Genomic DNA, 27,636 nt, shown 5'->3' with positions numbered 1-27,636 from the left:
GGGCTGCTGGGGGTCATGGCATACTTGTCTTTCTGCCTCACCTACTTGCATGGTGGTCTTTATACTTGAGGCACCTGAATAACCTTTAACACAACTTTTACTTAAAGTAATCCTGGAAGTAAGCGCTCCTGCGTACTTTGCAGATGAAGGAGTGAGGCTCAGAGGGGAGCTCTACATGCTGGAGTGAATTCAGTCCCTGACTCTGGACTTGAACCCAATCTACTTCTTCCTAAGTGTCAGCTTGGCTTCTGGCATGAGCCAACATGCTAGTCAGGTGGTGGTTCCCAGCTTAGTGTCCCTACAGAGAAAGGACACGATTGGTTCAAGCCAGTAAGCTCAAAAATCATGAGCAGATACCAAATGTGTCATGGATGAGAGATGACTTTGGCACTTCAGCTCCTACCTTCATCCAGTATTTGGAGCCTCTATCAACTAGCCAGGTTGCCTGATCAGAGCACAAGAGACTTAGACCTCAAATCTTGTCTCTTCCAGAAAAAAGATGTTCTGACTTTTCTAGGTCATCCTAAATGGAGTTTTTTTTTTTTTTGTTTGTTTTTTTCTATCCTTCCTGCCAGAGGTTTGCCATGTTACAAAGAAATCCAAGGTAACCTGCCTTTGCTCAGGCAGAGAGGTACATAACTTATGGTGTCTTCCTTAGGAATTGCTTATACTTTTCATTTTAAACTACAGAGAAACAGCTCATAAGACAGTAGTAGAAATCCCTGAATGAGCATGGTAGTCATGAGATGAAAGATAAAGTCACGGTATTTCCTCTTTGCTCATTCATTCAATGAAACTTGAAGTCTTTCTGTGAATTATCAAGGCTTTGACAAGAGGAGTGGGAAGCGCCCCCAAGAACAGTGGGTAGCCATGTAATTACAACACCCTTCAGGGATATGAGAGATGTTTATTTGAGACCCTCTGGTGTGGCCTAGGTGTGCCCGGCACTCACCCATGAGTCCCTCAAGGGAGCTGGGAAGAGGAGAGGCTGGTTTGTGGATGCCAGCAGGGCTAGGTGTGACCTTGGTGCACGGCCCAGCTTGAGCAGTGCCGGTTGCAGGTGCCGAAGTGCGTAGGGAGTGCTACTGCTGGAAACAAAGATTTTAAAAAGCTGTTGGGATTAAGCACATCAGCTCTTTCAGTGCAGGCGCCTGAGGGGCAAGTTGCACAAGGTGGCTGAGCTGATCTAACAGCTCGCTCCTGCCAAGCAGACGGAAGTCTCTCCTCGCGCCCAGCTCTTGGCTGAACCAGTTCCTCACAGTGGCTGTAGTGGTGAGCTATCAGATCAGGCATCTCACGGGACTTCGTCCTGTCAGGTGATTGCCGAAATTCACAATGAAGCAGAAAATTGAATCCTTGCATCTGGGGCATTGTGCTAGCACCTTCTTTATGAAGCAGCTTTATTTATCTCATGTTCCTGCTTACTTTTTCTGGAGAATCTGGAAGAAAGGAGAAGAACAGCCATTATGAGAGGGGACATGCTCCAGGTTGGCAAGATTCGCTTGTGCTCTGTGACCACATTGCCTCTTCCTGGCAGAACGGACGTGCTGGCGGTATTCCCTGACGTTCTTGAGCTCTTGTGCTGAGTCTGGTAAGCGTGTATAAATGTAAGAATGAACATGGTACAACAAATAATGTTTCAGTTTTAATTTTTTTATAGAAGGCCTGTGTTTCAGGCTGGAAAAATGCTTCTGCAATCTACTTAGCTGAGAGCGCGGCTGAATTGCTTTTCCTGATTCTTTATTTTCTCCATATTCCTTGATGTCGTATCAAGTCTTCCAGCCTGTGTTTCAGGGAGGACCTTATCCTCATTCTGACACTGCATGTCACATAGCAAAGCCCCTGGTAACGCGGTGTATCTGTCACAATCATACGCTTCCAGTTCACAGAAAAGAAATCCAATAGAAAAGTGACATGATAAAAAATAAGCTGTGTTAAACAAAGACGTTTTCTGTGTATCACGCCAAAGTATGGTGTATTTCATAACATGGCAGAGCACAGTTCATCAGAATCCTAGGGAAAAAGCAGACCTGCTAGAAGAATAATATTTTGGTGCCAAGGAAGTTATGCATTTAATAGATCTTTGCTGGATTTTGCAGAGATTTGCAGCTACATTCATCCTTCGCTAAAATGTAATGGCAACATGTTGTAGGAGCCAGTTCTCCTTAGGGCTTCATATTGCAACAAAGGAGCTATAAATGATGTTATTGAAGTGGTAGGTTTCAGAAGGCAACTGGGATTTAATTTCAATTGAGAGGTGCTTTTGATTAATCAGCCTCCTTAAAAGCAGAGCTGTCCAGGAAAAAATAACCTGCACAGGTTGCTTTTTAGACCTTTGAAGGGGAGGATGTGTGTGCTGTTGCCTGGTTGCAATAGGTTCCACTCTTTATCCAGATCCTCTCTGGCTAGAGCAGGAACTCGAGGAGAGTTCATGTTCCTGTGTGCAGGCTCCCTGCCCATTGCAGCATGTCTGGCAGCTGCCGACGCGACACATGCCTTGCTGAGAGGCAGGGCAGATGGATGGGGTGGGGATTGCTGGGCTTTGCTCAGCCTGTCTTCCACTGGCAATTCTTGCCCGAGAGAAACCGCAGCATGTTGTGTTTTTTTTTTTTTTGTTTGTTTGTTTTTTTTAACTGGGACCCTTTTCTTGACTGAAAGAAATGAACATGGTGTTTCATGATAGGAGCACAAGAGTATTTGCATAGAGAGTTTGGAAAATAAAATGTACAGTATGTCAAAGAATGGACAGCCCCTTGTATCCTTTACGGGCACTTCATTTCTGCAACGTTCAAAAGAGCAAAGAACTGATCCTTCTGGTACTTTTGTGTGTACTTTGGAAGGAATCTTCCTATAGAAGCTTTGGGTTTATCTCTGGGAGCCCAAACTAATTACTGGTCTAGTGTATTCTGGATGAGGAAAAATCCAGTTTTGTAATGGTATGCTTCTGTTTTCTGCCCTTGTCTCCCTACATTTATCTACCACCACTTCGAGAGCTGAGTGAAAAGGCAGCAGCTGGCTGTGTGGGACAGTGAATGGTGCCTTTGGCTGGCACCAGAAGGGACAGTGTCAGCAGGAGGAGGACAGAAGTTGGTCTGTAGAGCCTTATCAAATGCTTGGGATAGAAAATCCTAATAGAGATTTGATTGTTTCATTTTATGCTTTGAAGTCAATACTTTTTTCTCTTCCATCTCCCATTTTTGGACTTGTAAAACAACTATTTTCTGACCGTGGCAGGAGGAACTGGTTGGATTCAAATGCTCTGTAACGTGCAGGAGTGGGAAAACTCCCTGGGACTTGGGACGTCCAGGGCGCATGTTCTGCGTGTGGAGGGGAACATCAGGGAGTGGTGGGACATACGGAATGGTTTGCAGAGTCTCATCCATGTGCGTGGAGTGATGAGTGGAAGTTTTCACCATCAGCACTTAACACTGGTGCTCCAGGACCTGCGCTGCGTCTGTGGGCTTGAGGGGGAGGCTAAAATAGATTCTTGGCATAAGGTCTTGGATCTTGGATCCTCTTTGCTTAATAGAGTGCTCTGTTTCCCTAGTGATACCCCTGCAGCTGCAAGCCACAGAGGCATCTTGGCTGAAGTCCTCTCGGTTTGCAGGAGAGAACACAGGATAGATCTCCTTAGCAGGAGTATGACTGAATGCTCTCTTTCCCTCCAGCCCGGGAGAGTCCAATTCTGCTGACCTGAGGGACACATCTCTTCATGTTCCAGGCTCTGGAGAAAAGTGAAATAGTGTGTGCAAAAGTTTTCAGTTTACATAGAAAGATTTGAGGTATATGGCCAGAGTCTTTTTTGTGCCTTCTCTGGCTTTTGGAAGTTGCTGAGTTTATTTTTGTCTGTGTGAGTTGGCCTGTTTTTTTAATATATGGCAGAGGTGCCTAGAGTCCTGGATAGGCACTTTTTTATATTTCTTATAAACCTAAACAAATACATTAAATAAAGGTCCTTTCACCTCTAGGTTGGTGGTTCAAATCCAGTCGTGCTTGGGAACAGAACTGTTCAAGCAGTAAAAATAAAACATCTCCTGATTTATGAATAGAAGTGTCAAGTTTTGACTTGTTCTGATTACTGGCATCATGTTATTTGTGAACGTTCGGACAACTGCCAGAAATTCATGAAACACGTTTGTGAATCCCAGAAGTTTCATAAACTTCAGCCTGAGTGATTATTTGCTTTCTGGTGAATAAGTGGGCTTGCTGAAGCGGTGCAAAAAGAACAGCTAAGTAATACTCAGGCCCCATAATAATAATAATAATAATGAGATGCGAAGGCGCTGTTTCTGTTATAATGAGAAGGATGGCAATTCTGCTCCAGTTTATATCAGTGCAGTACTATCTGCTCCAAGGAACTGTTGTTACTAGTTTGAGGAAACCCAAGGAAGAAGCACTTGATTTTCAGATCATACGTTGTTTGCTGGGCCATCAGTTGGAAATTTTGTTGTCATTTTTGTTTGCTTGGAAATTGAATTGTCCTGCTGGAGAAACCATAAAAGCAATGCTAATGCTAGGTAGTATTTGTAGGGTATGGCAGGTGGGGAAAAAGCAGGGCTGTGGATTAGAACTCTGTGAAGGACAGAACAAAGAACTGCTTCGCAACATGGGAGCAGATCAGCAGCCCTTTGTCAGAAGATAACTCCACTGAATTTCCTCTAGCTTTAAAAGAGTAACTCTTTGCCTTAAAAAGCATGGTGATGTGGCAAATGCAGATGGATTTCACCCCAGGAGTAGTGATACCACAGTTAAAGGCAGAGAGCTAAATTCAAGGCATAACTATGCTAAGATGGCTCTCTCCTTATCAGACCATGCCGTACCCCTATTTTTTTTTTTTGAGCATTCAAAAGTTTCTTTGAATGCCAGGTGTGTGGGAAACTTGACGAAAAGCAACAGCAGCACATGGCCTACAGTATTTCAGAGATACTTTGGGACTGTAAATGACATTTTAAGCACTTCTTACATCCTTTTTCTTCTTCTGTGTGAGTCTTTATATTCTCTTACTGCTTGCTCTTCATCTGCAGAAAGTAATATTCAGATTTTTATATTTATTTATTTATTTATTTTGTGTAGCTGCTTTGTCCCAGCACACAGTGTTTGCACAGGGACATTACAGCATGGATTCCCTCTGCCACTTTGCGCAAGTGTGACTTTAGGACATTACTTGTAATTTCTATTGGTATTATAAATAATAGATCAGCTCCACAAATTATTTGCTAAAGGTTCCAACAGATGCGGTGTAATTAACAGACTGTAATCATTAGTTTTTGGAGAGAGGGTGACATATCAGTTTAACTGCTTTTTAGCTTAGAAATACGTCCAAGTAGTGATGCCTCCAGAGGGATATGCACATGGATGAATGTACTTTGTGCATGCCGTTTTATATACATTCTCACTTTGCTTTCCAAGTATTAACATGTGTAAATCCCTTTGGCATGTGCAGATACGTGCAAGTGGGTTGTGCATCTGTAGCATTTATTTGCATATGGAAGAAAGCATATGTGGAATTGTGTGTACTGAGTTATGTTAGCAGCAGAGTCTTTTGAACATTTGACCTTAACATAGTACCTTTTCAAATCTGCAACTCAGTGATTCAGTTCCTTTTGCCTTAAAAATGAAAGCAGAGTGACTCTGAGTAGAGTAATAATAATATTTTAGGAAAGAAACCTTTGAGGCATATTACCCAGTTACGCCTCCTTTAATTTAGTAACATGAAAACCACAGAGACAGAAAAACCAGTTTAGATGGAAGAATACAGGAGTAGCTCAGTGGTGCAGGTATCGAGCTGATACCCAAGCCTCCAGTGAGCTCACCCCATTATCACCAGAGAGATCATTCTTCCAACCTATGAAAAGCATAGCACTGTTGTTGTAGCACAGCACCACAACTGCTGTAGGTCCCATCTGTTAAACAGACCTGTCCAACAAGTTGTATTTAGCTCACGAGCTGTTGGAGCAGGAGGAAGACTGCAATGCTATGATGCCACTTCTCCAGAGAGCGTGGGACGTGGCCCAAAGGAGTGAGTCTTGTACAGGTGAATCAGAACAGTAGTTGTAATAGCTGTTGATAATATTAATGCACATGTTTGAGTGAGAGTAGTTGGAAAATGAAAAAAAAGATCTGGGGAGAACTGCTCTTCCTCTTCATTTTGGGAGGGCATCTAATGTTTCTGTCCAGCAGCTCCTAATTTCTGTAAATAAACTCTGTTATTCGTGCCTGGAGGTAATATGCACAGCAATATTTCATAGAATAGTATAGAATATCCTGAGTTGAAAGGGACCCGCAAGGATCATTGAGTCCAACTCCTGCCTCCACACAAGACCCCCCCAAAATAAGGCCGCGTGTCTGAGGGTGTTGTCCAAAGACTTATTGAATGCCGGTGCAGTGACTGTTTCCCTGGGGAGCCTATTCCAGTGCCTGACCCTTTCAGTGAAGAAGAAGCTTTCCCTAACACCCAGCTTGACCCTCCCCTGTTCCAGCTCCATGCCGTCCCCTTGGGTCCTATCTCTGTCCCCAGAGAGCAGAGCTCAGCGCCTGCCCCTCCGCTCCCCTCGTGAGGGAGCTGCAGGCCGCCATGAGGCCTCCCCTCAGCCTGCTCTGCTCTGGGCTGAACAAACCCAGGGACCTCAGCCACTCCTCATACAACTTGCCTTCCAGACCCTTCACCATCTTTGTAGCCCTCCTTTGGAGGCTCTGTAATAGTTTTAAGTCCTTTGTATTTTGTGGCAACCAAAACTGCACACAGTGCTCAAGGTGAGGCCACACTGGTGCAGAGCAGAGCAGGAGAATCCCTTCCCTCACCCAGCTAGCCATGTCGTGCCTGAGGCACCCCAGGACAGGGTTGGCTCTTTTGGGCTGCTGGGGCACACTGCTGGTTCATATTCAGCTTGGCATTGACCAGAAACCCCAGAACCCTTTCTGCAGGGCTGCTCTTCATCCTCTCATCCCTGTCTGTATGTACAGCCAGGGTTACCCAGTCCCAGGTGCAGGATCTGGCTCTTGCTCTTGTAAGCTTTGTATTGTTGGTGATTGCCCAGCCCTCTAGTGTTTCAAGATCTTTCTTTAAGGCCTCTCTACCATAAACGGAGTCAACAGCACCTCTTTGTTTTAGTGTCATCCATAATATTACTTAATATACCTTTGAGTTTTGCATCCAAGTCCTTTATGAAGACATTAAAGAGAATGGACCCTAAAATGGAGCCCTGTGGAACCCTGCTAGTGGCTGGCTGCCAGCCTGATGTAACCCTGTTTACTATAACCCTTGAGCCCATCAGCCAATTGTATACCCATCATGATCACAGAATGATTCTGTGATTATATTATGCACTTATCTAGCTGTGTGGTGGACAATTTGTCCAGAAGGATACTGTAAGAAACAATATCAAAAGCTTTACTGAAATCCAAAAAGATTACATCAACTGGCCCTTTGAAAGCATTTTGTTTAAGTGCCAGGTAAAACCCAAGAATTTTTTACCAGGGACACTTTTCCAGACGGGGGGAAAAAAAAAAAAAAGATGCTACTTCCAAATAGTAGCCTAGGAGCTACCTTTTGAATTCTTATCTATTGGCTTATTTATTTTAAAGGAAAAGCAAAAGTGAGAGTGCACCTGCTCTCCTCCATGCAGGCAAACATATTGACGTGGATTCTTTCTTTGTTTTGTTTTATTTTATTTTTCCTATTTTGGAGAAACCAGGAGTTTCATTTTGCTGCTCTGATTCAGGCTTTCTTCGCTTCACTTGGGGACAGCACTGGAGACAGGAATCTGAACTGACTGCCTGGTGCTTAAAAAGGTGAATAATGACTTGGAGAAGACCTTCCTCGTATCCTTTGATCTTTGGGCTTCAGACACCCCTTCACCCATAATTAACTTGTGTGTTGACTGATTACCTGAGCGATCAAGGGAGACTCAGTATGTCAGTGGAAACCAGGAAACTATTATTCTATGGTGAAACAGCAATCAAGCCAACTTGTCTATGATACAAATCAGATACCTGCGAGAACAAGTCACGTAATGGTAAGCTGTACTGGAGATGGATGATATCCTAAATCATTATCTTCAATAGTATCAGTTATGTTTATAGGGTGAGTAAGACCATGGTATCTTCATGGCAAGTGCTGCATGCAGGTAGCAGTAGCAGAAACAACAGAACTTAAAATTACAGCATGAATTTCAGAAGGGGCAATGTGCTACACTTGACTAGCCAATAAATCAAGGCTGTTGGTGGATTAGATGGAGTGGAATGGTAATGGTTATCATTCTGTTGTATAAAATGCACAGCTTGGAGTATATAGATCATTTAAAATATATATGAATTTGAAATCAGCCAAAATATATGGCAGATACATGTATTTTTCTTCTTCGAATTATGGTGTGTTTTAAAAGTGTGAGTGCTTTTTCAGGACAAATTTTAGCATGTTTTGCATTCGAATGAAACATCTAGGATATTGGTGAAGCCCTTGCACGCGCTGCCTGTGAGAGCAGAGGGAATCATTGGACTTGTAGTTATTTTGCACATTCTGTCAAAGTTAGCCTTTCTGCATTACGTAGCACATGAAATAGGAAAGACTTTCATTGCACAACTTTCCATAAGAGAAGTAGTGTTTATTGTCTGACACATTGCAACATGTAAACAGAGACTCAAAATAAGTCTGTATTAAAAAAAGGAACTCCAGCTGGGAAGGGATTAACTTAATAACATTTTCAGTAATCTCTTTATCAGCATTTCTGTGGCCAGTTTATGATAATAAACAGGCAAAAAAAAAAATGTTTGAGATTGAAGTAAATTTCAGTCTGATATGAGTGATGTACCTCATAACCAGTTATAATTAGAAGGGAGGCTTCTTAGAGCACTGTTACTCTATAAATCATAGCTGATATTACCCCAACTTGTACAACAACTATGAAATATGCTATGAAACGTGAAACTCTCAAAATAAGATCTTTCATTGCAATTTCATCCTTGGAAAATATGTAATTTGACAAAAGCTCATGATTTTTTTGAGGGTTTCCTTAAAAATAGGATAAACAGTCTTAATTCCCTAGAAAAATATATTAAACTTTCCATTAAGTAATGACTATTTTGTTTAATTTTATAATCAATATGTATGCAAATTGAAAGTATTGTGCATTTTGGTACAAGCTTCCTTTCTTAGAAGAGCAGATTAAAAACAAACAAAAAAAATCCATATTCTATAGTTTCATATTGAGCAAAACTTTACGCTCTCCTTGAAGTCAGAAATACAGGATGGTAACTAAAAAGATCTGTATTTTCCTTTCTGCTTCTGATAGAAAGTCAGCTTTGACTGGGCCTGGTGCCCATGCAGTTTATCCCAGGTGAGACCATAGAAAACATACAGGGGACAGAACCATAACAAAGAAGGGCCTTGCTGGCTTGATCTCTAAAAAGAAAACAAGAAACAAATAGGAAGATTTTTTTTGAATGTTTTTTCTTGTGTCAGGGTCTAAGTCTTTTTTCTATGATATTTTATTATATTTCCGATTGAAAACGGATGGACTTACATACAAACTGGGTTTTCTGATGAAAACCTACCAACCTCTCAGGACTGTTGGTATGGTAGGGTTGTAGCTGTCTCTATTGATCCTAATTTAAAGCTGTAATTGCAAATAAAAACATCATTATGTCCCCCAGCTACCTTAATTGAAAGGATTGATTCACAGGAGAAAAGCATGATAAGAACTTTCTACACAGACCAACTGCTTATGGACAATTTAACACCTTCATTTCAGCACAGCCTGAGTTGGTTCTTGCATGGAAGAATGTCCTGGGGATTGGGGAGAAACCTCTTCTCTTCTAATGTCTGCCTTCTTTCATGAGTTCCACCTGAAATAAAACAGAGCATCCATCTAGGACTGTGTAGGCAGCAGGAGGGTCACTGACTTGGTCTCCCAGTTTGTACAAGGGTACAGAGAAGCCACTAGTGCAGTTCAGTATTTGAAGGATATGGACTCCAGTTGTGTGAAAATACTAACATAACAGGTCCTAAAAGGATAGGAAGAAGTATATTATGACTATGAATCTACTTGCTAGTCTGAAGTGGATTGATTCTTTACATCTTCATAAATTGTATTTCTTTCAATCATTTCCTCATAGATGGATGTTTAGATTCTTTAACCTTGCAATATGGTTTTCTGTTGGTACAATGTAAAAATGAGATAAAATCAAGTCATTTCCTTTACAGCAACAAACTTCTAATCTGAAAGTACTCATTATATTCAGTAATATTTCAAGTTGAGCCCTGAAAACATGTAGTCTGCAGAATTGCTGTGCCTATGATTTTTAAGCATATGAGATTCTGTTAGTTTGTATGACAGTCTTTTAGGTCTAGCTTACCTGCTCTTTCATGCCAAAACTTTTCTGGTCTCAGCTGATATTACAGTTCATTAAATATGTCTTTTAATTATAAAAATAGTATAAGGATGTAGAGTATTTTGCAAAGTCTGTGTGTGAGAAAATATACAAATAAAGCTAGACAAATCTGTCTGAGGTGAATATTGCTCTGATACAAATTCCTTAAAGGAAATGGTGGAGGATTAAGATGATGAATTTTAACATGTGTTTCAGTATAGGAACCCCATGCAAGAACATAACTGTTTCATAACAGCCTGGGGAGGGGAACATCCAAGTCCTTCCAGGTACCAAAAGTGCTTTCAGGGATCTCAGCCCAAAAGATTAGCTCTTCTTTAGCAATTCAGGTTATTTTGTCTTCAGAGCCAAATAATTCTACTTATGTTACAGTATAACAAGCCAGTCATGTCTGCTTAATGTACTCACCTTGGAGGTGTCCTGTAGGGCAAGAAATATTTTTATAATTCTGATTAAGATCAATAGGGAAAAAAAAAATGGGTTTACCTCTATGATTGACTGTAAGAGTGAGATGCCATTACTCAAGGGAACACATTCCATTGGGCAGAGTTCAAATACGTGTAACAATTTTCAGTCCTTTAAAAATAAGTTACTATTTTTAAAGCATTAAACAAAACTCTTGTTTATTAGATGAAAGTATCAATTGTTTTGTCTTCCAGAGGTAAACAAAGAACCGAGGGAGTCTCAAACAGTCTCTCAGTCTTATGACCTTATGGTCACTGTCCAAAATACCAGCGGTAATATTCCAGGCTGTAGAACTCAGAAGAAAAGCAGATACTCAGCAGGGTTAGCCCAGTGTCTTTCCGAGTAATCCCTTATTTTTGCAAAACATTTCCATATGGGAAACTCGATCACATAGCAGAAATACTGAAAACAGTGTGGCCTGTTCTTTGTGTAGATACTAGTGTTGGTTGTTGAGTACCTAAAACAGCTGACAAGCCTTTGCAGCATTGCTCAACATGTCTACGTGTAAAACTGATCTGTAGTATTAGGCTCTAACTCCAAGGTGGGTAGCACAGTTCGGAAGGGAAGCAGGTAGCTGGCATCAGCTGGTCTGGGGGAGTCAAGTATAGAAAGGGTCTGACGGACTGTTGCAGTTATGAAACCCTTACTCTGAACTTAATGGCAAGTTGCTTAAAAATACAAATTTGCAGCATGTACTTATGCATGGCATGGGCCAGAGGTGTAGCCCTGCATCGAAATTCTTTCCATGGGGCAAAGCTGGGATCTGGCTCTTCCCTTACCCATTGGCAGGACTGTCTACAGCAAACAAATCCTAGAAAGCAAAGACTTAATAAAAAGTCTCAGTATCTCTCACTTTCTCTCTTTTTATAAAAGGCAAATGTGTTGCAATAATGCAGAACCATCATGCTCTCTCCGGTTACAGCTGAGTGACACTACATCAGCAGCAGAATATGTACAAATTAAACTGTAACAATGTACCAAGGAGAGGCAGAGCAATATCATAAAAATTATCCACAGCACAATATGACTAATGTTGTGTGAAATGCATTCATTGGCGAAATGATGTCTAGGTGTATCTTAAGGAGTTATGCTGATGGAGATAATGGTTATAGAACATAGATAAAGGAAGGAAAGGCGAGTGAAAGAGAAAAGGTTGCAGCAAGGGCAGGGTGGCTGCTTGGCTGAGGAGGGCTCTCAAGGAGGCAGGTTTGAACACAGGAGAGCTGTGTCCTCGTGGAGTAGAGGGGTGGGATGAGAGCTCAGCTCTACCCCTACTTGCACACCCTGCCAGAAGGTGTACTTGCTGTTTCAGGTTTGCGTGCTCTCCTGCATTCTCTCCTTTCACGCTTACTTTTTACAGTCAAGCTTTTATCTCATCAAAAAATACAAGCTGTATATGTTAAACATTGTCTAGCAATATTATTTATAAAAAAAATCCTTTGTTTTACCCTTGTAGGTACAAAAGCAAATAAAAATCCCAAAGAGAAAGGATTGATGTTTTATTTATATCTAAAATGAAGAAGCCAGCTCAAACTTGCCAGGAGAGGGGATGGCTGGAGCAAACACTTCATTCATTGAGGTACGTTCAAAAGTCATCAACTCCGTCCTTAATCTGAGGCTCTTTCTGAAGTGAGCGAATGTTTTGCCTGAATAAGGAACTCGGGTATTGGTAAATAAATTTGTTTTTGCTCTCTCTGTTTAACATAGATTTGGAAAAAAAAAATCCATGCTGTGACCTATCATGCATATCCACAGATGTTTACCTAGTATGCGAACATTTTGTTTTTAAAGGAACTCGGGGATTACCCTAGTAAGTCTTTTTAATAGCTAAATTCCCTTTTCCAAACCAAGTGAGGTGCTTGGGAGCTCATGGCTTCCCGAGTGTCTTTTAAAAACCTCTCTAAGTACTTTTAAAACTGGAGCACCAGACAGCAAAGGGGATCTGTCTGAACTGAAGTAGGTCTTTGTGATGAGTATTGCTGGGGTGCGGGGCCTGGTCTCTGGTATGGTCAGAAACTCTCAAATTACTAGAAAATGAAAGGCTTTTAAGAGTTCTTGATTAGTTTGCTACCTGGTTTGTTACAAAGTTTAGGCCCAAATCATGCAACATTACTTGTTTCTGATGTTGCAGTCATGTTGGCTGTTTTTCTCTGTTTTTTTTTTTTTTTTTTTCTTTTTTCTTATTTATGTATTTGTGCAAGAATGGGAGGTAGGCCCAGCCAAAAATGTTGGAATCCAAATATTTTTGAAGTCCTGAGATATCCAGAGGTGGGAGTTCATTTTTTCTCCTTGTAAAGAAAGGGTCCCCTAGGAATACTTCCATGAGAGGTGAAATTCTCCGTAGACTTTGGGTGTGCTGGGCTGGGAGTTCCTGTTGCGCTCCAGCAGAGGAAGGGGAGATATAAGATCGGTGTCTTCAGCCCCAAGTCTGACCATGATCTGGGGGTTCTTTGTGCACCTCACAAACAGATGGCTTTGTTTCCAACCAACTACCTCCAGTCACTACTGAGCACGTGCCAGGAACTCCCTACAAATGAGGCTGCCAAAGCCTGTGCACCCGCGATAGCCCCCCTCCATCGGCCTGCTCAGAGCCCCCAGCTGAGCCACATATTTCCCCCATGGGCAGGGATTTTCCCCCTCTCCATGCTGCAGTTTTTTTTTGGTTTTACAGGTTGGTGATGTCTCCCCGCAGATGAATTTCTGTCTGTCCCTCTTCTTTGGGGAAATTTATGTCAGCCGTTTGCTCTCTGCAAGGGAAAGCACGCTTCTGCTTAGCCCTGACAGGAGGGTGTGCAGCAATACAGAGAGCTCAACCTTGAAAAGGGGGAGAGGCACTCTGGGAGCTGGGCTGTTTTATATCTCGGCCGATTCTCTTCTTTCTCTCTTCCATATCCCTTTAATAGCTTGACAGGAGAAATAGAGGGAAGATACAGCCATCTGATTAACAGTGCCTTGGCTGGGGGGCCAGGGGGGATGACAGGGAAAGGGAGCGCAGGGTGGCTACCAGCCAAGTTCCAGCAAGAAACAGAATATCTGGCTGCCTCTAATCTCCAGAGGAAAATTAAGTTACAAAAACCTTTAGTGGAAACTTTGCATACGTTCAGTACCATTGCCATGCCTGACAGAAAAAACTGATATATTATTTAGTTTATAGTTATAGAATTAAAGGCATAAGCTTTCCCACCAGGAATGAAGAAAAAAAATGCCTTAAAAACAGAAGACAAAACCTTATAAACCCCTAGAACATTTGTGCTATCAGAGCTGTTGAGAAATTCTCTGTTTAGCGTTGATGGATGATCATGTGTGAACTGCACATCTGAATGTCTTCCCAGATGAGCGGGATGAATTTTTACCCTTGCCCAGGGAGAACCCATCTTGTCTGCATAGCCACCTTCTGCAGGAGCAAGGCAGGGTGAGGGTGGGTGGCTGGAGGTGAGGAAGAGGCTCCGAATTGTTTAGGGTGGGCACAACTGGCTGAAAAAGGGGTTTAGGTTCCAAATACAATGACCAAGCCAGGGAGCGAAGGCTGTCACTTCGGACAAGTGCTGCTCATCCTGGCATTCATCAGAAATGTGCATACTATGCAGGCAAGAGAGGAATTACTCCTCCTCTTCCATCTATGTCATCAAAGCGTTGATGAAAAATAGCAGAGTTTGATTAAAAATAAATAACACCTATGCCATTTTATTTAATTTAAATGAGCAACCAGTTGGGAGCTATGCATATGAGATAAATAGCCTACTTACTGAATGTTACATGTAAAGCAAGCATGGTAACCATGAGGCAAATACTTGCGTGTTACCAAGTTGTGAGAGGAAGAAGCTAGATTGGCTGGTTCAACCTTTCCTTATGTCGAGTTCATACGTGTGAAGTGAGATTTCTTTCACATTGACATGATTAAAGGTCTGAGATGCAGCCGTGTGGGTCAGCAGCACATGCTTCCTTGGCCAGCTGCACTATGCTGCTTGCTCAGGGTGGTGGGACCCTGCCTCTGAGGAGGAAGTAGGGATGCAATTTGCAAAGTTTCCCTCTACCTGCTTGCAAGCTAGCTTGCTTCCAACCTACATGCCAGCAGACCCTTTCTCATATGATTCATTCACCAGCTTCATCTGAAGGGAATATTTTCCACGCAGGGGAACATAAGACACATGTTTACATGCCATTTCCCCTCTGAGAGCTTTATTTCTCTTCAGCCTTAGGGACCTCAGCACCAGCCAAAACTCAGTATGGGGCTGAAATTGTATGCTGTCCGGCCCCGGCCGTCCCTGCGGCAAGCTGAGGCGTCTTTGTGTAAGCTTGTGCGAGCGTGAAAACAGATGTGTGCTGTCCAGAATAAATGATGCTATTCAGTGTCACAAAATGAAAAATTTATATTCAGTTTCAGTAATTAGTCAGACCAAAGAGTGAGGTGGGACAGAATTAAAAACTCCCAGTTTTGTTTACATCGAAAAAGCAACAGGGAGTTGCAGCTGATGACCAAAGATTCCGAGAGAGGGTAATTAAAGAGAAACAATCTTTGATGTTTGTCTTCTTCCAGTTCCTCCTGGTTTTCTTTCTGCTCCCCTTACTCTGTCTTGGACAACAAAGCCCCTGCTTTCTTTTTGGGAGGGCAACGTGGGGGTGGCGGCAGGGGCAGCGCTGTAGCAGGAGTTCCTCACTGCTTTGTGCAAGGTTCTCACACCTTGCGAGGAGCTCAGCTGGCACCTCTTAGAGCTTCTAGCAATCATACTGTAGGACCATCCACTCGTATGACAATTTATATTGTGATAATGGTAGCAAAAAACAAATCCCCTTACAACTCTGTATGGCTTCAAAAATATGCCCCATCCCCCGCAAGAGTAACTTCAAATGTTTAAGTTAAACCTCAAGAATAACTCATGCCCCGGAATTAAGCACCTCATTTTAGTAGAAATGGATCTCCTTTTGAAGGAACTGTTTTGTGTACTCGGGTACCAGTTCTTCTGCCTCCATTGCTTCATTTGGTGTCCCAGCCCTAAGAGTCTAGATGACAAATGTGGATTCCTCAGGAGCGTTTGTTAAGACCAAAGCTTTGGGATACGTGGAAGCAGGCTCTGACGTTTTTAAATGCAGGTCTCCAGCCTGGGTTGAAGTCATGAAGGCACCAGATCGTTTTAATGGGGATCACCATGATGGTGGACCCTCTGAAGTGATATAAAAAGCAGGGAAGCTATTTACAACTTGAGCATCGTGGGCGTGCTAGTGAAGCTGGCTCTCAGCAGCGTTTTCTTATGTGTAGGTATGAGGACGAGACATGGAGAAGGGGGATGGAATGGTTGGGAGTTAACTCAATGAATGCTAAGCATGAAAAAGAAAAAACAAAAAAATATGGAAAGCAATATATGTACCTCCGTACCCACTTCCTTTCACTGCAGTCTGTCACAGAATCACAGAATGTGTCACAGGTTGGAAGGGACCTCCAGAGATCATCTGGTCCAGCCCCCCTGTTCAAGCAGGGTCACCCCAAGCATGTTACATGGGATCACATCCAGACGACTTTTGAGCATCTCCAAAGAAGAGACTCCACAAGCTCTCTGAGCAGCCTGTTGCAGTGCTCTGTCATCTGAACTGTAAGAAGTTCTTCCTCATAAGAGGACGAAACCTCCTCCTCGTGGCTCTGTTTCGCTTGCTCAGAAATCATTCTGAAACCTACCAGCTGAAACGGGAACAATTATTAATGTAATGTGTCAAACTTAGCACGTGTACAGAAGTCCAGCGCCTAACTCAGAAATAATTCTTTAAAGTCAAGCAACAGGGCTTTGGTTGAAACAACATGGGAAGCTCCTTCTGTTCTGTATTCTGGGGGAATACACTTCCCCCTGCAGTGTATTCCCCAGAACGTTTAGTACCTGTCGGCTGAATGCAAACGCACAACAGAGGGTACCCCAACACAGACGGGCAGCAGGTTCTTGTGCGTCGCCTTTGAGCCCGAGCCTGAGCACCGAGCTGCTTTATGAAGCCCAGGTATGTCATTGCAACTGCAGACTTCTGAGTTCACTTGCTGATTCTCTCCCTCTCTAGGTCCAAAAATGTCCACGTTGGATTTCTCCCTTAATTCCCCATTCCGAAAGAATGGGTTGGCCTAGTAGAGAGTCCTTCAATAGTTTTGTTGGCCAAAGAGCTGTAGCCTGAAAGTCAGAAGTCTCCGTCAGCCTACAGGAAGAGAGAACACGTCAGGGGCAAATTACCTGACGTTTGGATATTTCTCTTAATTATCAAGACCAACCAGCCACACGCAAAACAGCCAACATGCATAAATGAAAGAAAGCCAAGCACGGTGTGCCAGAGCTGGTCCAACAGTTGTTCTGGTTAGCTCTAAGAGAGAATTTGAAGTTAGCTAAGGAGTGGAGAATAAGAATGAAAAAGCGATGCACTCTCTGAGGGCTCTTAGTATCTACGGCCATGGTCCGCCCAAGATCTTGTCTCTAAGGACCCCAAGTTCTTTCTGGACGTGGTTCTGCAGCAGCAACAGGTTCTGCCCCGGGGGTCTCTGGCTGGTCTTTTGGGGTAAGGAAAGTGGGGGTGCCAGCTTGGCTGTCTCGGTTTCCGTATGCCCATAGATGGAGCCAGTGACCTGGCAACTGTGGACTGATTGTGTGCTCATAATGCAGCCAGGCAGGATAAAAGGCAGCGCCTCTTCCTGCGGTCATCACTTCTTGGAAGTGCAGCTGTGACGAACGAGGTAGGATACGGCTTGTCTCCAATGTTTCCAACAGCTTGTCTCCAACAGTTCCATCCTGTGAACTGGTGATCAAGCTTCACGTTCGTTAGTCAGATGAGACCAGTGAATACGAGAACGTTTAAATTTGCCTTCCTTTTAACAGGCACGAGATGAGTGCAGCGATGTCACAGGATGAACGGTCCACTGAGAAGACCCTAGCGGTAAGATTAGCTCCTTCAATCTGCACAAGTTCATGCACTTTTTTGGACATAGGTGGTCTAGTGCAAAGCTTGATACTGTTCATATGATAAATGGGCGAACAAAGGGGGCAAAAGAAACAAAAAGTGAAATGCTGCGGATACTTGAGGCTCTGCTTACCTGCAGCAGAAACTGCAAGCTCTTCATGTGATGGTGTCCGAAGCGTGCAGCTAGCTCCCACGCGCGCTTTCAGGGAGTCTTTAGTGGAGACAAGATCCTCTGGTACCATGGGCAGTGAATATTGGTCCCCAGATCGAGGGAGAAGCAGCTTCTGTTCCTCTCTCTCGCATCCCCCTGCCTCTCGTCCCAGCATGGTCATAAACTAAGGGCTCGGCTGCTCTCTGTTCTGTCCTTTCCTCTGGGTCCTGGGGGCTGGACTGCAGTGCTTGGGAAAAGGCATCAGCTTGAATGAGTTACAGCCCCATGGGCAACGTGTCGGTCCTTCTCCCACAGTGGACGTACTTCACTGAAACACAATAACTTCACGAGTGGCCAGCCAAAGTTAGGAATCACAGTCAGCAAAGATGGTATGAAAGGCTAAAGGCCACTGAAGCCCAACTCCAAATCTCTCTGGTTGTTCTTATTCCCCCAGTTTTCTCCCTGCATTTTCATAAAGGCTAAGAAGGCTCTATGAAGCCCAGGAAGCAATACAATCTACTGACAGTTTCAGATGCGCAGTCGCCATCAAGTATTTGACTTAAGAAGGAATTCCCATCAGCATTTTGTAGGGATTTCAGTGACTGTGAGCAGGTGGAGAAAGTGGCTTAAAGTCAGGTTGAGGCCTCAATTCAAATTCATTCCTGAGAAGCGCAGATGGCACAGTGCAATTTCTTCCATGAGTAGCCTTGGATTGCAGAACCCTAGCGCTTCTCCCGTGCCTCTTCCTCCCCTGTGAAATACTGCAGACCACTCAAATCCTTAGGTATTTGTCTCAAAACAAAGTAAGCAAACAAACAAAAGTCCAGTCAGTCCAACACTGCAGGCTGAAGCTCAGTCTGAAATACAAGCTATGGCACGATGTACCTGTTTCATTGGCAGGGCACGATGGAGTCATCTGACGTGACCCCGCAGAAGGGCTCTTTCCAGCTCCTTGTGAAGGAACGGGAGTCCGCCAGGGCCACAAAACCCATCTTGGTGCGCCAGCGCCCACCAGTGCCACGGTCACGGGCACGGGCACGGAAGAGACGCATCCGTGTCAAATCTGTGGAAATACTCCGGGCACGGGGTCGTATCATGGAAACCATCGAGGAGGAGCCCCTGGGCGCCCCTGGCGAGATTGAAAACTTCCCAACTTCTGACAAGGAGCTTGAGAGCCACTTCGAGAACCTGGGTGGCAGGAAGGTGAGTGCAAGAAGGTTCTGCACTTGAGAACGATTCCCCCCCCATCACTGTGGCCTTGTGATTCTAGCACCTCTGTCAACGTGAGGAAAACATGTGCAACTGTGCCAAATCTCCTTGTTTTGCAAGGAGACCACGGCAAATGGAAAGTGCGAGATACTGCTAAGCACGATGGTGCGATGAGCTATCAGCTAAGCAGCACATGAATGCACCATTCACAACCTGCAGTGCCACAGAAATTGACCATAGAGCATCCTGGAGAACACTGCTGCCAGAACAGCACCCCCTTCCAATCTGCTGCTGCCTCATGTCATTTCTGCCCCCGAGAACCCTATCAGTCTCCTACCAGTAGCTTCTAACTCCCATCCCCTTGACGTCTTCTAACAGGGAGCAGAAAGTGAGAGGAGCTCACTGTCACCAGCTCGGACTAGCGAGCCTGAGAGCAATCCAGGCATAGTGGAGTCCGGTGCTAAAAGGAGGAGGGCAGTCTTTGAGACGCTCTCAGAAAATGGACAACACAGCGATGCCAAAGGTTAGTCTGACCACTTGGATCTGCTTTCTCGCTTTAGTTGAGTGCACTCGATCTCTGTTGTGACGAGGGGCAACCACATTCTTGTCATCAGGGCAGCCCCCAGGCTGCCCAGGAAAAGAACGTGGTGTTCTTATTGATGCCAAACAAACTTTTCGGCTTTCTCCATTTTATCTGTGTGTTATGGAGGAGTGCCCGAAGCCCATTAAACACTTTTTGAGCAGAACACAACAGAACGGTGTCCTATGTTTAGAGAAGAAAACTTATGATGAAGACGACCCAAATCTAAAACTAGGATATCAAAACTATGGGCAGCATTCGTCCATTATGGAAAAGCAGGAACTTCCTATTCTCTGTTGGTGAAGATAGTTTGGATTTGGAGCCGTGCTGCTTTCGTACCAACACTTTAGCTTTTAAGCGTGGCTTTCAGGTTTCCACAAGTCGAATGCTCTGTGCTTGATGTGTTCTAAAGTAAAAGTTGCTAAACAGCTGCTAAAATGTTGGCGTTCCTGTTCGTTTTGCCTACTGCTTTTCTTTCAAGATTTGAAACACGTGCACCCACCTCCCTCTCCCCAACTATGATGTCTGTTTGTAGTTTCAGGGGGTGGTCGAAAACTTCTCAGAGGACTTCGAGAAGCGCGCCCTCCGAAGCCTGGCAGCACGCTGCAGCTCTTTGAGGAGAATGTCTCCTTAAAGGATAAAGAGGCTCTTTATCAAGCTGCAGCGGCCAAAGCAGAGAAGAGGAACTGCTTTCCTAATCATGTAAGATCCCAATGTCTCATTATCTTCTTAATTCTACGTTTGCTTTGCACAGGGTCAGACCCTAACTGTCTTTATTTCCACAAGCAAGCTATCAGATGGCTCACGGGGTGGATCAAAATTTAAATCCGAAATTAGGAAACTTAGATAGCAAACATAGTCATCCTTCAGTCTGTGTCTACCAAATGAGATTTTTCATGCTACATGCCTCCGGTCTTTTGGACAATCCCTTTTCATTCATGGAATTGCTCTTCTTTGTCGTCCACCTTTGCCTGAACTTCACTGATGAGGGCCCTAGGCGTGAGAGAGAGCAGCAATGCGGTTATCCTATTTGCTCATGTTCACCAAAAACAGCAGCTTCTTTAACACAACAAATATTCGTTATTGACAAATAATAAAATCCTATTCAGATGCACAGTGAGCTTAGAGCTCTTGCTGCTCAAACTGAAGGATTTGAAATCGCTGCGTTATAAAACAGCGTCTGGTTAAGATAAGGTACGGGAAGAGTCCAGGTGTTTTCAAACCACACAGTTCCTGCCCACTGGCTTCTTGATTTCCTCATCGCTTTGGCGTATTCGGAGCAGATTCCTGCAGTTCCTTGGGCAGAGAAGGTTCAAATTCCCTCCTCCTGACACTGCAAAGAATGCTGCAGTTAGCTCTCTGTCCCCAAAAGGAAGAACTGTAGGAAGCCTGGCCCAAGTGAACTGTGTGGAGAACATAGGAACTGCTTCATTTACACTCGAGAACGCCTTGCCCTTTCTTGTTGACATGGACAGTACGTTCTTGCTACCAATGGAAACCAGCTGACCTTATTTAATCCCTCTAGATTTCCGAGGAGATCAAGGCCTGCACTGCGCCTGGCGGCCTGGCCGCAGTCAGGAGGCCCTTTGAGAACAGGCAGACCGCCTCCTCGAGGATGACCGATGCTCGTTCCCAGCACGAGCAGAAAACTGCAGAGGTAACAATGCAATTTGTAATACTAACCAATGAGGTCTTCCATGCTAAAGAGCTTGAGGGAAAAATCCCATGATTTGCTTGGAAAGGTCTGTGCTTTTAGTTCGAGGTATCTTCCCGTGTAAGTTAGAAATGCGTAAGATTAGACATCGGTTCATCTCATACAGTCCGAATTTGGATTTTCACTATGCAGTTGCAATTTTAAATGTAACCCGTGAAAGTGGTGGCAATAAACGAAGCTTAGCAATCAGGGGCACATAAAGAAGTATTTAGTACAGTCTGTAATTCAGCAAGTATTTCTACTGTGTGACAAACACAACTAAAGAAGAAGTCAATAAACACTTCTGCTTTTCCTTTCCTTCTCTGCTGAAGGCAATCTCTTCTTTCCTTGTTTTCATTCTCTAAATGTGTGTATTTTCTGTCACCAGTTTCTCAGATACACAGAATCTGTCCACTGGAGAAGCGATAAAAAGTGCCAAAAAGTTGAAGGCGGTATGAACCAGCCGTTTATAGCGGCACAGAAGATGGAAGCGCTAAGACAGCCAAAATCTACAATGCCTTCAGTGGCTTCCAGAATGGAAGTAATCAACACAATCCTCAAGAATCAACAGCTTCCTATAAGAAGTCCACGTCATCTTGGAGCTGGTGCACCAAATCCGGAGTGCGAAAGAAATGAATCCTCTGTGATCCAGGTGTTCCCTAATCTTAAGGAGCCACAGAGGAGGGAGCCATTGCGCCAGCCGAAAAGGAAAATCAATTTTGCAGCTTCCAGACTGAAGACCATCAATGAAATCCACAAGAGGCAAAGTAATATTCTAAGATGTCCAGACCAGCAAGAAGCTGCTTTAGTGGCTTACGATATGCAGTGGTGTGAAACCCCAGAATGCGATGGAAAGAACAAAGATGAAGCCCTCGCAGGCGACGTGTTGTGCAGCAATGCACAACACATTTCCAATAAAAACCTGTAATGACTTAAAAGTAACAGACTTGTCTGAATTTTTGCTGCCTGTCTCTCCTTCTAGGAGTCTCAGCAGTCTTCTACCATCTTTCTTTGGCTAAGGCATGTAGCGAAAGTATGCCTAACAAATACTGATGTGGAGGTTTAAAACATTTTTGTAAGCTGTCCAAGTGCTTTTCTTTACTGTCCTTCTTTATATTTAGAAGACCATAGTCTTCTTTCTCTCTGGCACCCTTTGGTATTGTTGACCACAGTCAGGGCATCAGGTCACTGGCTGTGATCAAGGACAAGGTGGTAGGGAAGCACACTTCTGGAGCAGGATGGGGTCACAAGTGGAGGCTCAACCTTCTGCTGCGATGCATCAGATTGAACATTTCATTCACGCAAATGCACATTTCCTGGCAGCAGTGCCCGGGCTGGCCTGGAATCTAGACCTGGTCTGCTCAAGGTAGAGCCATTATCCTAAAGTGCTTTTATTGATCTGTTGACTTTCTCTCTTCCTCTTTCTCTTCCTCTCTTCACTCTGCCAGCCTGCTAAAGACTCGTATCTTGTCTCATACATCCAAGTTATTTTAAGGGGCAAACAATGTTTTTGAAGTTGGATTAAACTGTACCTGACCAATGTGAAACAAGATATCTCCTGAATGGAAATAGGATCTGTCTCAAACCATCCTTCTTCCCACCCCCTTTGGCCTTTTCCTCTCTATATAAGTCCTTGTGAACTTGAAAAAATTGGGAAAAAAATCTGTGATTAATTTCGAGGCCAAGGACACCTCTTCTTTGTAGCAGCCCATTCCCTGCAGTGGCAATGTCATATTGTCATGCTTATTTTTGCTTGGTTAAATAAAGCTACAGTAGTAAATTTATATACATGCTTTGATATCTGCTAGTATTAGAGACTGAGATTTACAGAAAGGCCTAGAAGACTTAGTAGTTGATGCCTGTAGAAACCCAAAAAGACCTGCCTGTCTTACAGCAAATTTTAGCCCAAATGTGTTAGTGTGCAGTATATTACAGTCAACCAAGCTACAAATCATTTTGAGTTGGAGATAAAGGGAGAAATATAAATACTGGAGAAAATGTCTACAGTCCTGTGTATTAACAAATACTGTGAGAGCAGAGTTGAAGTTGGTTGATTTATTTTGATTTGCTATTTCATTGTTCACAGTTTCTCAGGTTTCTGGAAAAATGTCTTTCCTATTAACATTTCTCATTAACTAATTGGTTAATATATGGAGGTTTAGTTAATGGTCTGAAAAATATGTGGGTAAACATTCTATTAAACAGGCTAAATGTGGTTATAGGAAACTATTCAATTTATAAATCTAAAATCTAAGATCTTTCGTACAGCTGAATACATCCCCATTCGCAAATGCAATATTTGACAGACAAAGAGGTTATCAATACTTTATAGTCAGGTAAATATAAGGATGCATAAAAGCTTTGTTAGAGAACAGCTCTCTAATTTTTAAATGAGGAAACAACATAAATAAAAACATTTGGGAAAAAAATGGAAACGTGCTTTCAGCTGCCTTTTTTATGCCATATGTACTTTATGCCGTAATGTACTTTATTTTATTTATTTTATGTACTTTATTTTATGCCATAATGTACTTTAACTAATGAGGAGTGCCAGTGAAAATAATTTGTCCTTTTTTTAATTTAATATTTTTAAAGAATTTAATATTTTCTAGTAGGAACACAAACTTCTATAATTACATTTACTCCTTTTTGCTGTTTGTTCATATAACCATTAATTTTCTTTTTGGGGAAAGAAAACTAATATTTGTCTGTGCGCTGCTGAAACCCTCCTTTTCACTATACAATCAGTTCTGCAAGCCAGGAACTGAAAAAGCTCTGTGCAACTTCAGTGAGCAGTTGCACAGCACAGATCATGGATCATGACTGGCACTTACGTCAATAATCAATGTGAAGAGTTTGAAAGCTATCTGCTGGCTGAAATGTGTCCATGTGAAGCATTTATCTAAGACTTTGGAGAAACAAAATCAAAGCCTGCTTACAAATGACTGTCAAATTTGGTCATCAGTTTCTCAGCCCATGGGATGTCCCTGTTATGCACTGAAGACGAGAGATCTTGATCGGTTTTGGGGCTTAATCTAATGAAAAGCAGTTAACAGTTCGCTGTGTTGTAGATGATTTAGCTAATCGCAATACTATGTCAGTAACAGTAAACTTTCTCTCTGAAATTACAGCCAGTGAGAAGGGAATGAGAGTCCTAGGGAAAGGGAATCTTGAGAGATCGAGGCTTGGCAAGCTCCTCTCAGTCACTTTGTTGCAGAAACTGCAGCAGGACTGTAGCTACAGCAAATGTATGCTGAGCTGCATTACTTGGGAGTCAGCCTGTAAGCTCAGATTCACAAATGAGCTGGTGGATAAAAGCTAGAATTGGTTTTCCTTCCAGACAATTGTTCGCGTTGATGCTGCTGCTGAAGAAAACGTAATCCAGTGTATTCCAAGCTAGACCCAAATTTCCATTTCTTCATCAAACCCCACAAGTCAGTGCTCACAGACTTTAAGGCAGTAGGCTTGGTCAGTTCTCTTGAAATCCTGATTGAAGCACTGGCCAGCCTGTGAGACGCCAATTTCTGCTGGTGGTTCATGAATGCAGGGAGACCAATAAGTTTGTTTCTGTGTCTCCAAACCTAATTGCTAAGTGAAACTACCTGAATGAATGTGTTTCAGGGCCAGAAAAGGTTCTTAATAATTCTAGTCTGGTAAGAGATCTTACCAAGCTAATGCTGCTGTTAGTTCTAATGAGCAAATGTGTCTTTATGCAGAGCAAGGTCAACTTGTAGACTTCCCTTGTGCAAGATGCTATCAGGACAAGGCGTGAAGTTGGATGTATAAAACAGATTAAGAAGATTTTTGTCAACATTGGTACCCCAGTAAGTGCCGTGAGTAACGTGCAAGCTAGAGAAAGCGAGCCCCAAATCCCATTTTGATTCGGAAAGGCAGCTGGAGCAGAATTATGTAAAACTCTGTCTCAGACAGTAACAGAGTTTTGACAAGTGCATTTTGTGACGTGACCCTGCTGAGTGTGAGCCAGCACGGAGGCAGGAGCCGGGCAGGTGAGCTACTGTGTTGCGTGAAACACCATATTGACAGCGGTGCTCGTGTATAGGCGGTAGGGCTTCACGTGAAAGAACTTTCCTACTCAGCAGAAGGCAGTACTTGATATTTTCAGTTAAACAGAGTGAAGGATGGTCCCAATGACAAGGATCACGAGCTGCCGGGCTGTTTTCCGTGTCTGCCGTTACAAAGATAAGGATGTTTGTCTTCTTCCAGTTCCTCCTGGTTTTCTTGTGCTCCCCTTACTCTGTCTTGGACAACAAAGCCCCTGCTTTCTTTCTGGGAGGGCAGTGTGGGGGCGGCGGAAGGGGCAGTGCTGTAGCAGGAGTTCCTCACTGCTTCGTGCAAGGCTCTCACACGTTGTGAGGAACTCAACTGGCACCTCTTCTTTAGTAGCTTCTAGCAATCATGCTGTAGGACCATCCACACGTACGACAGTTTTTACTGTGATAATGGGAGCAAAAACCAACTCCCCTTACAACTCTGGATAGCTTCCAAAATACAACCCCTCCCCCCCACACATACTCCGTCCCTCTCAAGAGTAACTTCAAATGTTTAAGTTAAACCTCAAGAATAACTCATGCCCCGGAATTAAGCACCTCATTTTAGTAGAAATGGATCTCCTTTTGAAGGAACTGTTTTGTGTACTCGGGTACCAGTTCTTCTGCCTCCATTGCTTCATTTGGTGTCCCAGCCCTAAGAGTCTAGATGACAAATGTGGATTCCTCAGGAGCGTTTGTTAAGACCAAAGCTTTGGGATACGTGGAAGCAGGCTCTGACATTTTTAAATGCAGGTCTCCAGCCTGGGTTGAAGTCATGAAGGCACCAGATTGTTTTAATGGGGATCACCATGATGGTGGACCCTCTGAAGTGATATAAAAAGCAGGGAAGCTTTTTCCAACTTGTGCATCGTGGGCATGCTTAGTGAAGCTGGCTCTCAGCAGCGTTTTCTTATGTGTAGGTATGAGGACGAGAGATGGAAAGTGGGATGGAATGGTTGGGAGTTCCTCAAGGAATGCGTTTTAATGAAACAAAAAATGACATTTAAATACGGGGTTTGTTTCACTACAGATTTTTGGCAGTAGACGGGGCGCTTACTGGAATGAAATTCTGTGGAGTTGGGAAGGCTTTGGGAGATGGTGCCCAGGTGCAGTATATTGGTGCTGCCTCCTGAAGATCAGCTCTGACTTGACTCAGGCACTTTGTTGTTTCCATGCAACTGCTCAGCATGAGAAAGAAAAAACAAACAAACAAACAAACAAACAAGGAAAGCAATATATGTACCTCCGTACCCACTTCCTTTCACTGCAGTCTGTCACAGAATCACAGAATGTGTCACAGGTTGGAAGGGACCTCCAGAGATCATCTGGTCCAGCCCCCCTGTTCAAGCAGGGTCACCCCAAGCACATTACAAGGGATCACATCCAGACGACTTTTGAGCATCTCCAAAGAAGAGACTCCACAAGCTCTCTGAGCAGCCTGTTGCAGTGCTCTGTCATCTGAACTGTAAGAAGTTCTTCCTCATAAGAGGACGAAACCTCCTCCTCGTGGCTCTGTTTCGCTTGCTCAGAAATCATTCTGAAACCCACCAGCTGAATCGAGAACAATTACTAATGTAATGTGTCTAACTGTGGGTGACCCGTTTGGTGATAATCTGGAGCTGAGTAATGATACAGCAGTGCACTAAAAGTGAGGAGGGAGGTGGCTCGGGGGCATGGTGTGGCCAACAGCTAGAAAGGAGGAAGTTGGAGCTGATGGGAGGAGGGTCCCGGATCTGGTGGAGCCAATAAAACGACCCGTCTACGACATGTCTGGTGGGGAAGCCGACGGCTAACAAAGACTGGACTGTCTGCTAGCGAAGTGCAAGCGCCCCTAGAGCCACAGGAATGAGGTACCCTGGGATGTGTAAGAGCAACAGCATGTGTAAGGTTCAATTGCTTGGGAAAGAAACAAATCACGAAACAAATGGTCAAGGCCACACTTGCTACTTATTGCAATGCATCTCTTTGGTGTAATTACACAAAACTAGAATAGCATCGTTCCTTGCGCCAGGAGCTGCTCTGCTTGGCTGTGGGATCGACTGTGGAACAGACGCCCATTGGTGCACCCCAAGCATTTTCCTCGGAGGGGTCTCCGCTCTCAGCTGCTCACCAGGACCTCCTGAAGCTGTGGACAAATGATATTAAGTGATATTTTCTTGTGGTATGAATGAGAAGTGCA

At 43.6% G+C, this 27,636-nt stretch overlaps 1 protein-coding gene across 19 annotated transcripts in view; it reads left to right on the top strand.

The window, feature by feature from the left end:
• The window catches only part of LOC311445462 (uncharacterized protein), a 342,727-nt gene extending 318,884 nt beyond the window's left edge, over positions 1 to 23,843 (top strand). For 4 of the 19 annotated variants that reach the window (XM_084537630.1, XM_084537628.1, XM_084537627.1 and 1 more), the window contains 8 exons: positions 7,695 to 8,015; positions 12,308 to 12,430; positions 17,694 to 17,751; positions 18,827 to 19,129; positions 19,514 to 19,658; positions 20,251 to 20,417; positions 21,241 to 21,372; positions 21,797 to 23,843. In XM_084537630.1, coding sequence (XP_084393756.1) covers positions 12,366 to 12,430; positions 17,694 to 17,751; positions 18,827 to 19,129; positions 19,514 to 19,658; positions 20,251 to 20,417; positions 21,241 to 21,372; positions 21,797 to 22,336 — 1,410 coding nt within the window. In that variant the 5' untranslated portion in view covers positions 7,695 to 8,015; positions 12,308 to 12,365 and the 3' untranslated portion in view covers positions 22,337 to 23,843. Of the gene's footprint in view, positions 1 to 1,436; positions 1,592 to 7,687; positions 8,016 to 12,307; positions 12,431 to 17,693; positions 17,752 to 18,826; positions 19,134 to 19,513; positions 19,659 to 20,250; positions 20,418 to 21,240; positions 21,373 to 21,796 lie in introns of those variants that run through there. The other 15 variants (XM_084537629.1, XM_084537633.1, XM_084537615.1 and 12 more) reach the window with 10 other exon arrangements.
• The last annotated feature ends 3,793 nt before the right edge of the window (positions 23,844 to 27,636 follow it).

This window comes from Aythya ferina (assembly GCF_964211825.1).
Source record: "Aythya ferina genome assembly, chromosome: 16".
NCBI lineage: Eukaryota > Metazoa > Chordata > Aves > Anseriformes > Anatidae > Aythya > Aythya ferina.
This window is presented reverse-complemented; position numbering and strand designations above follow the sequence as displayed.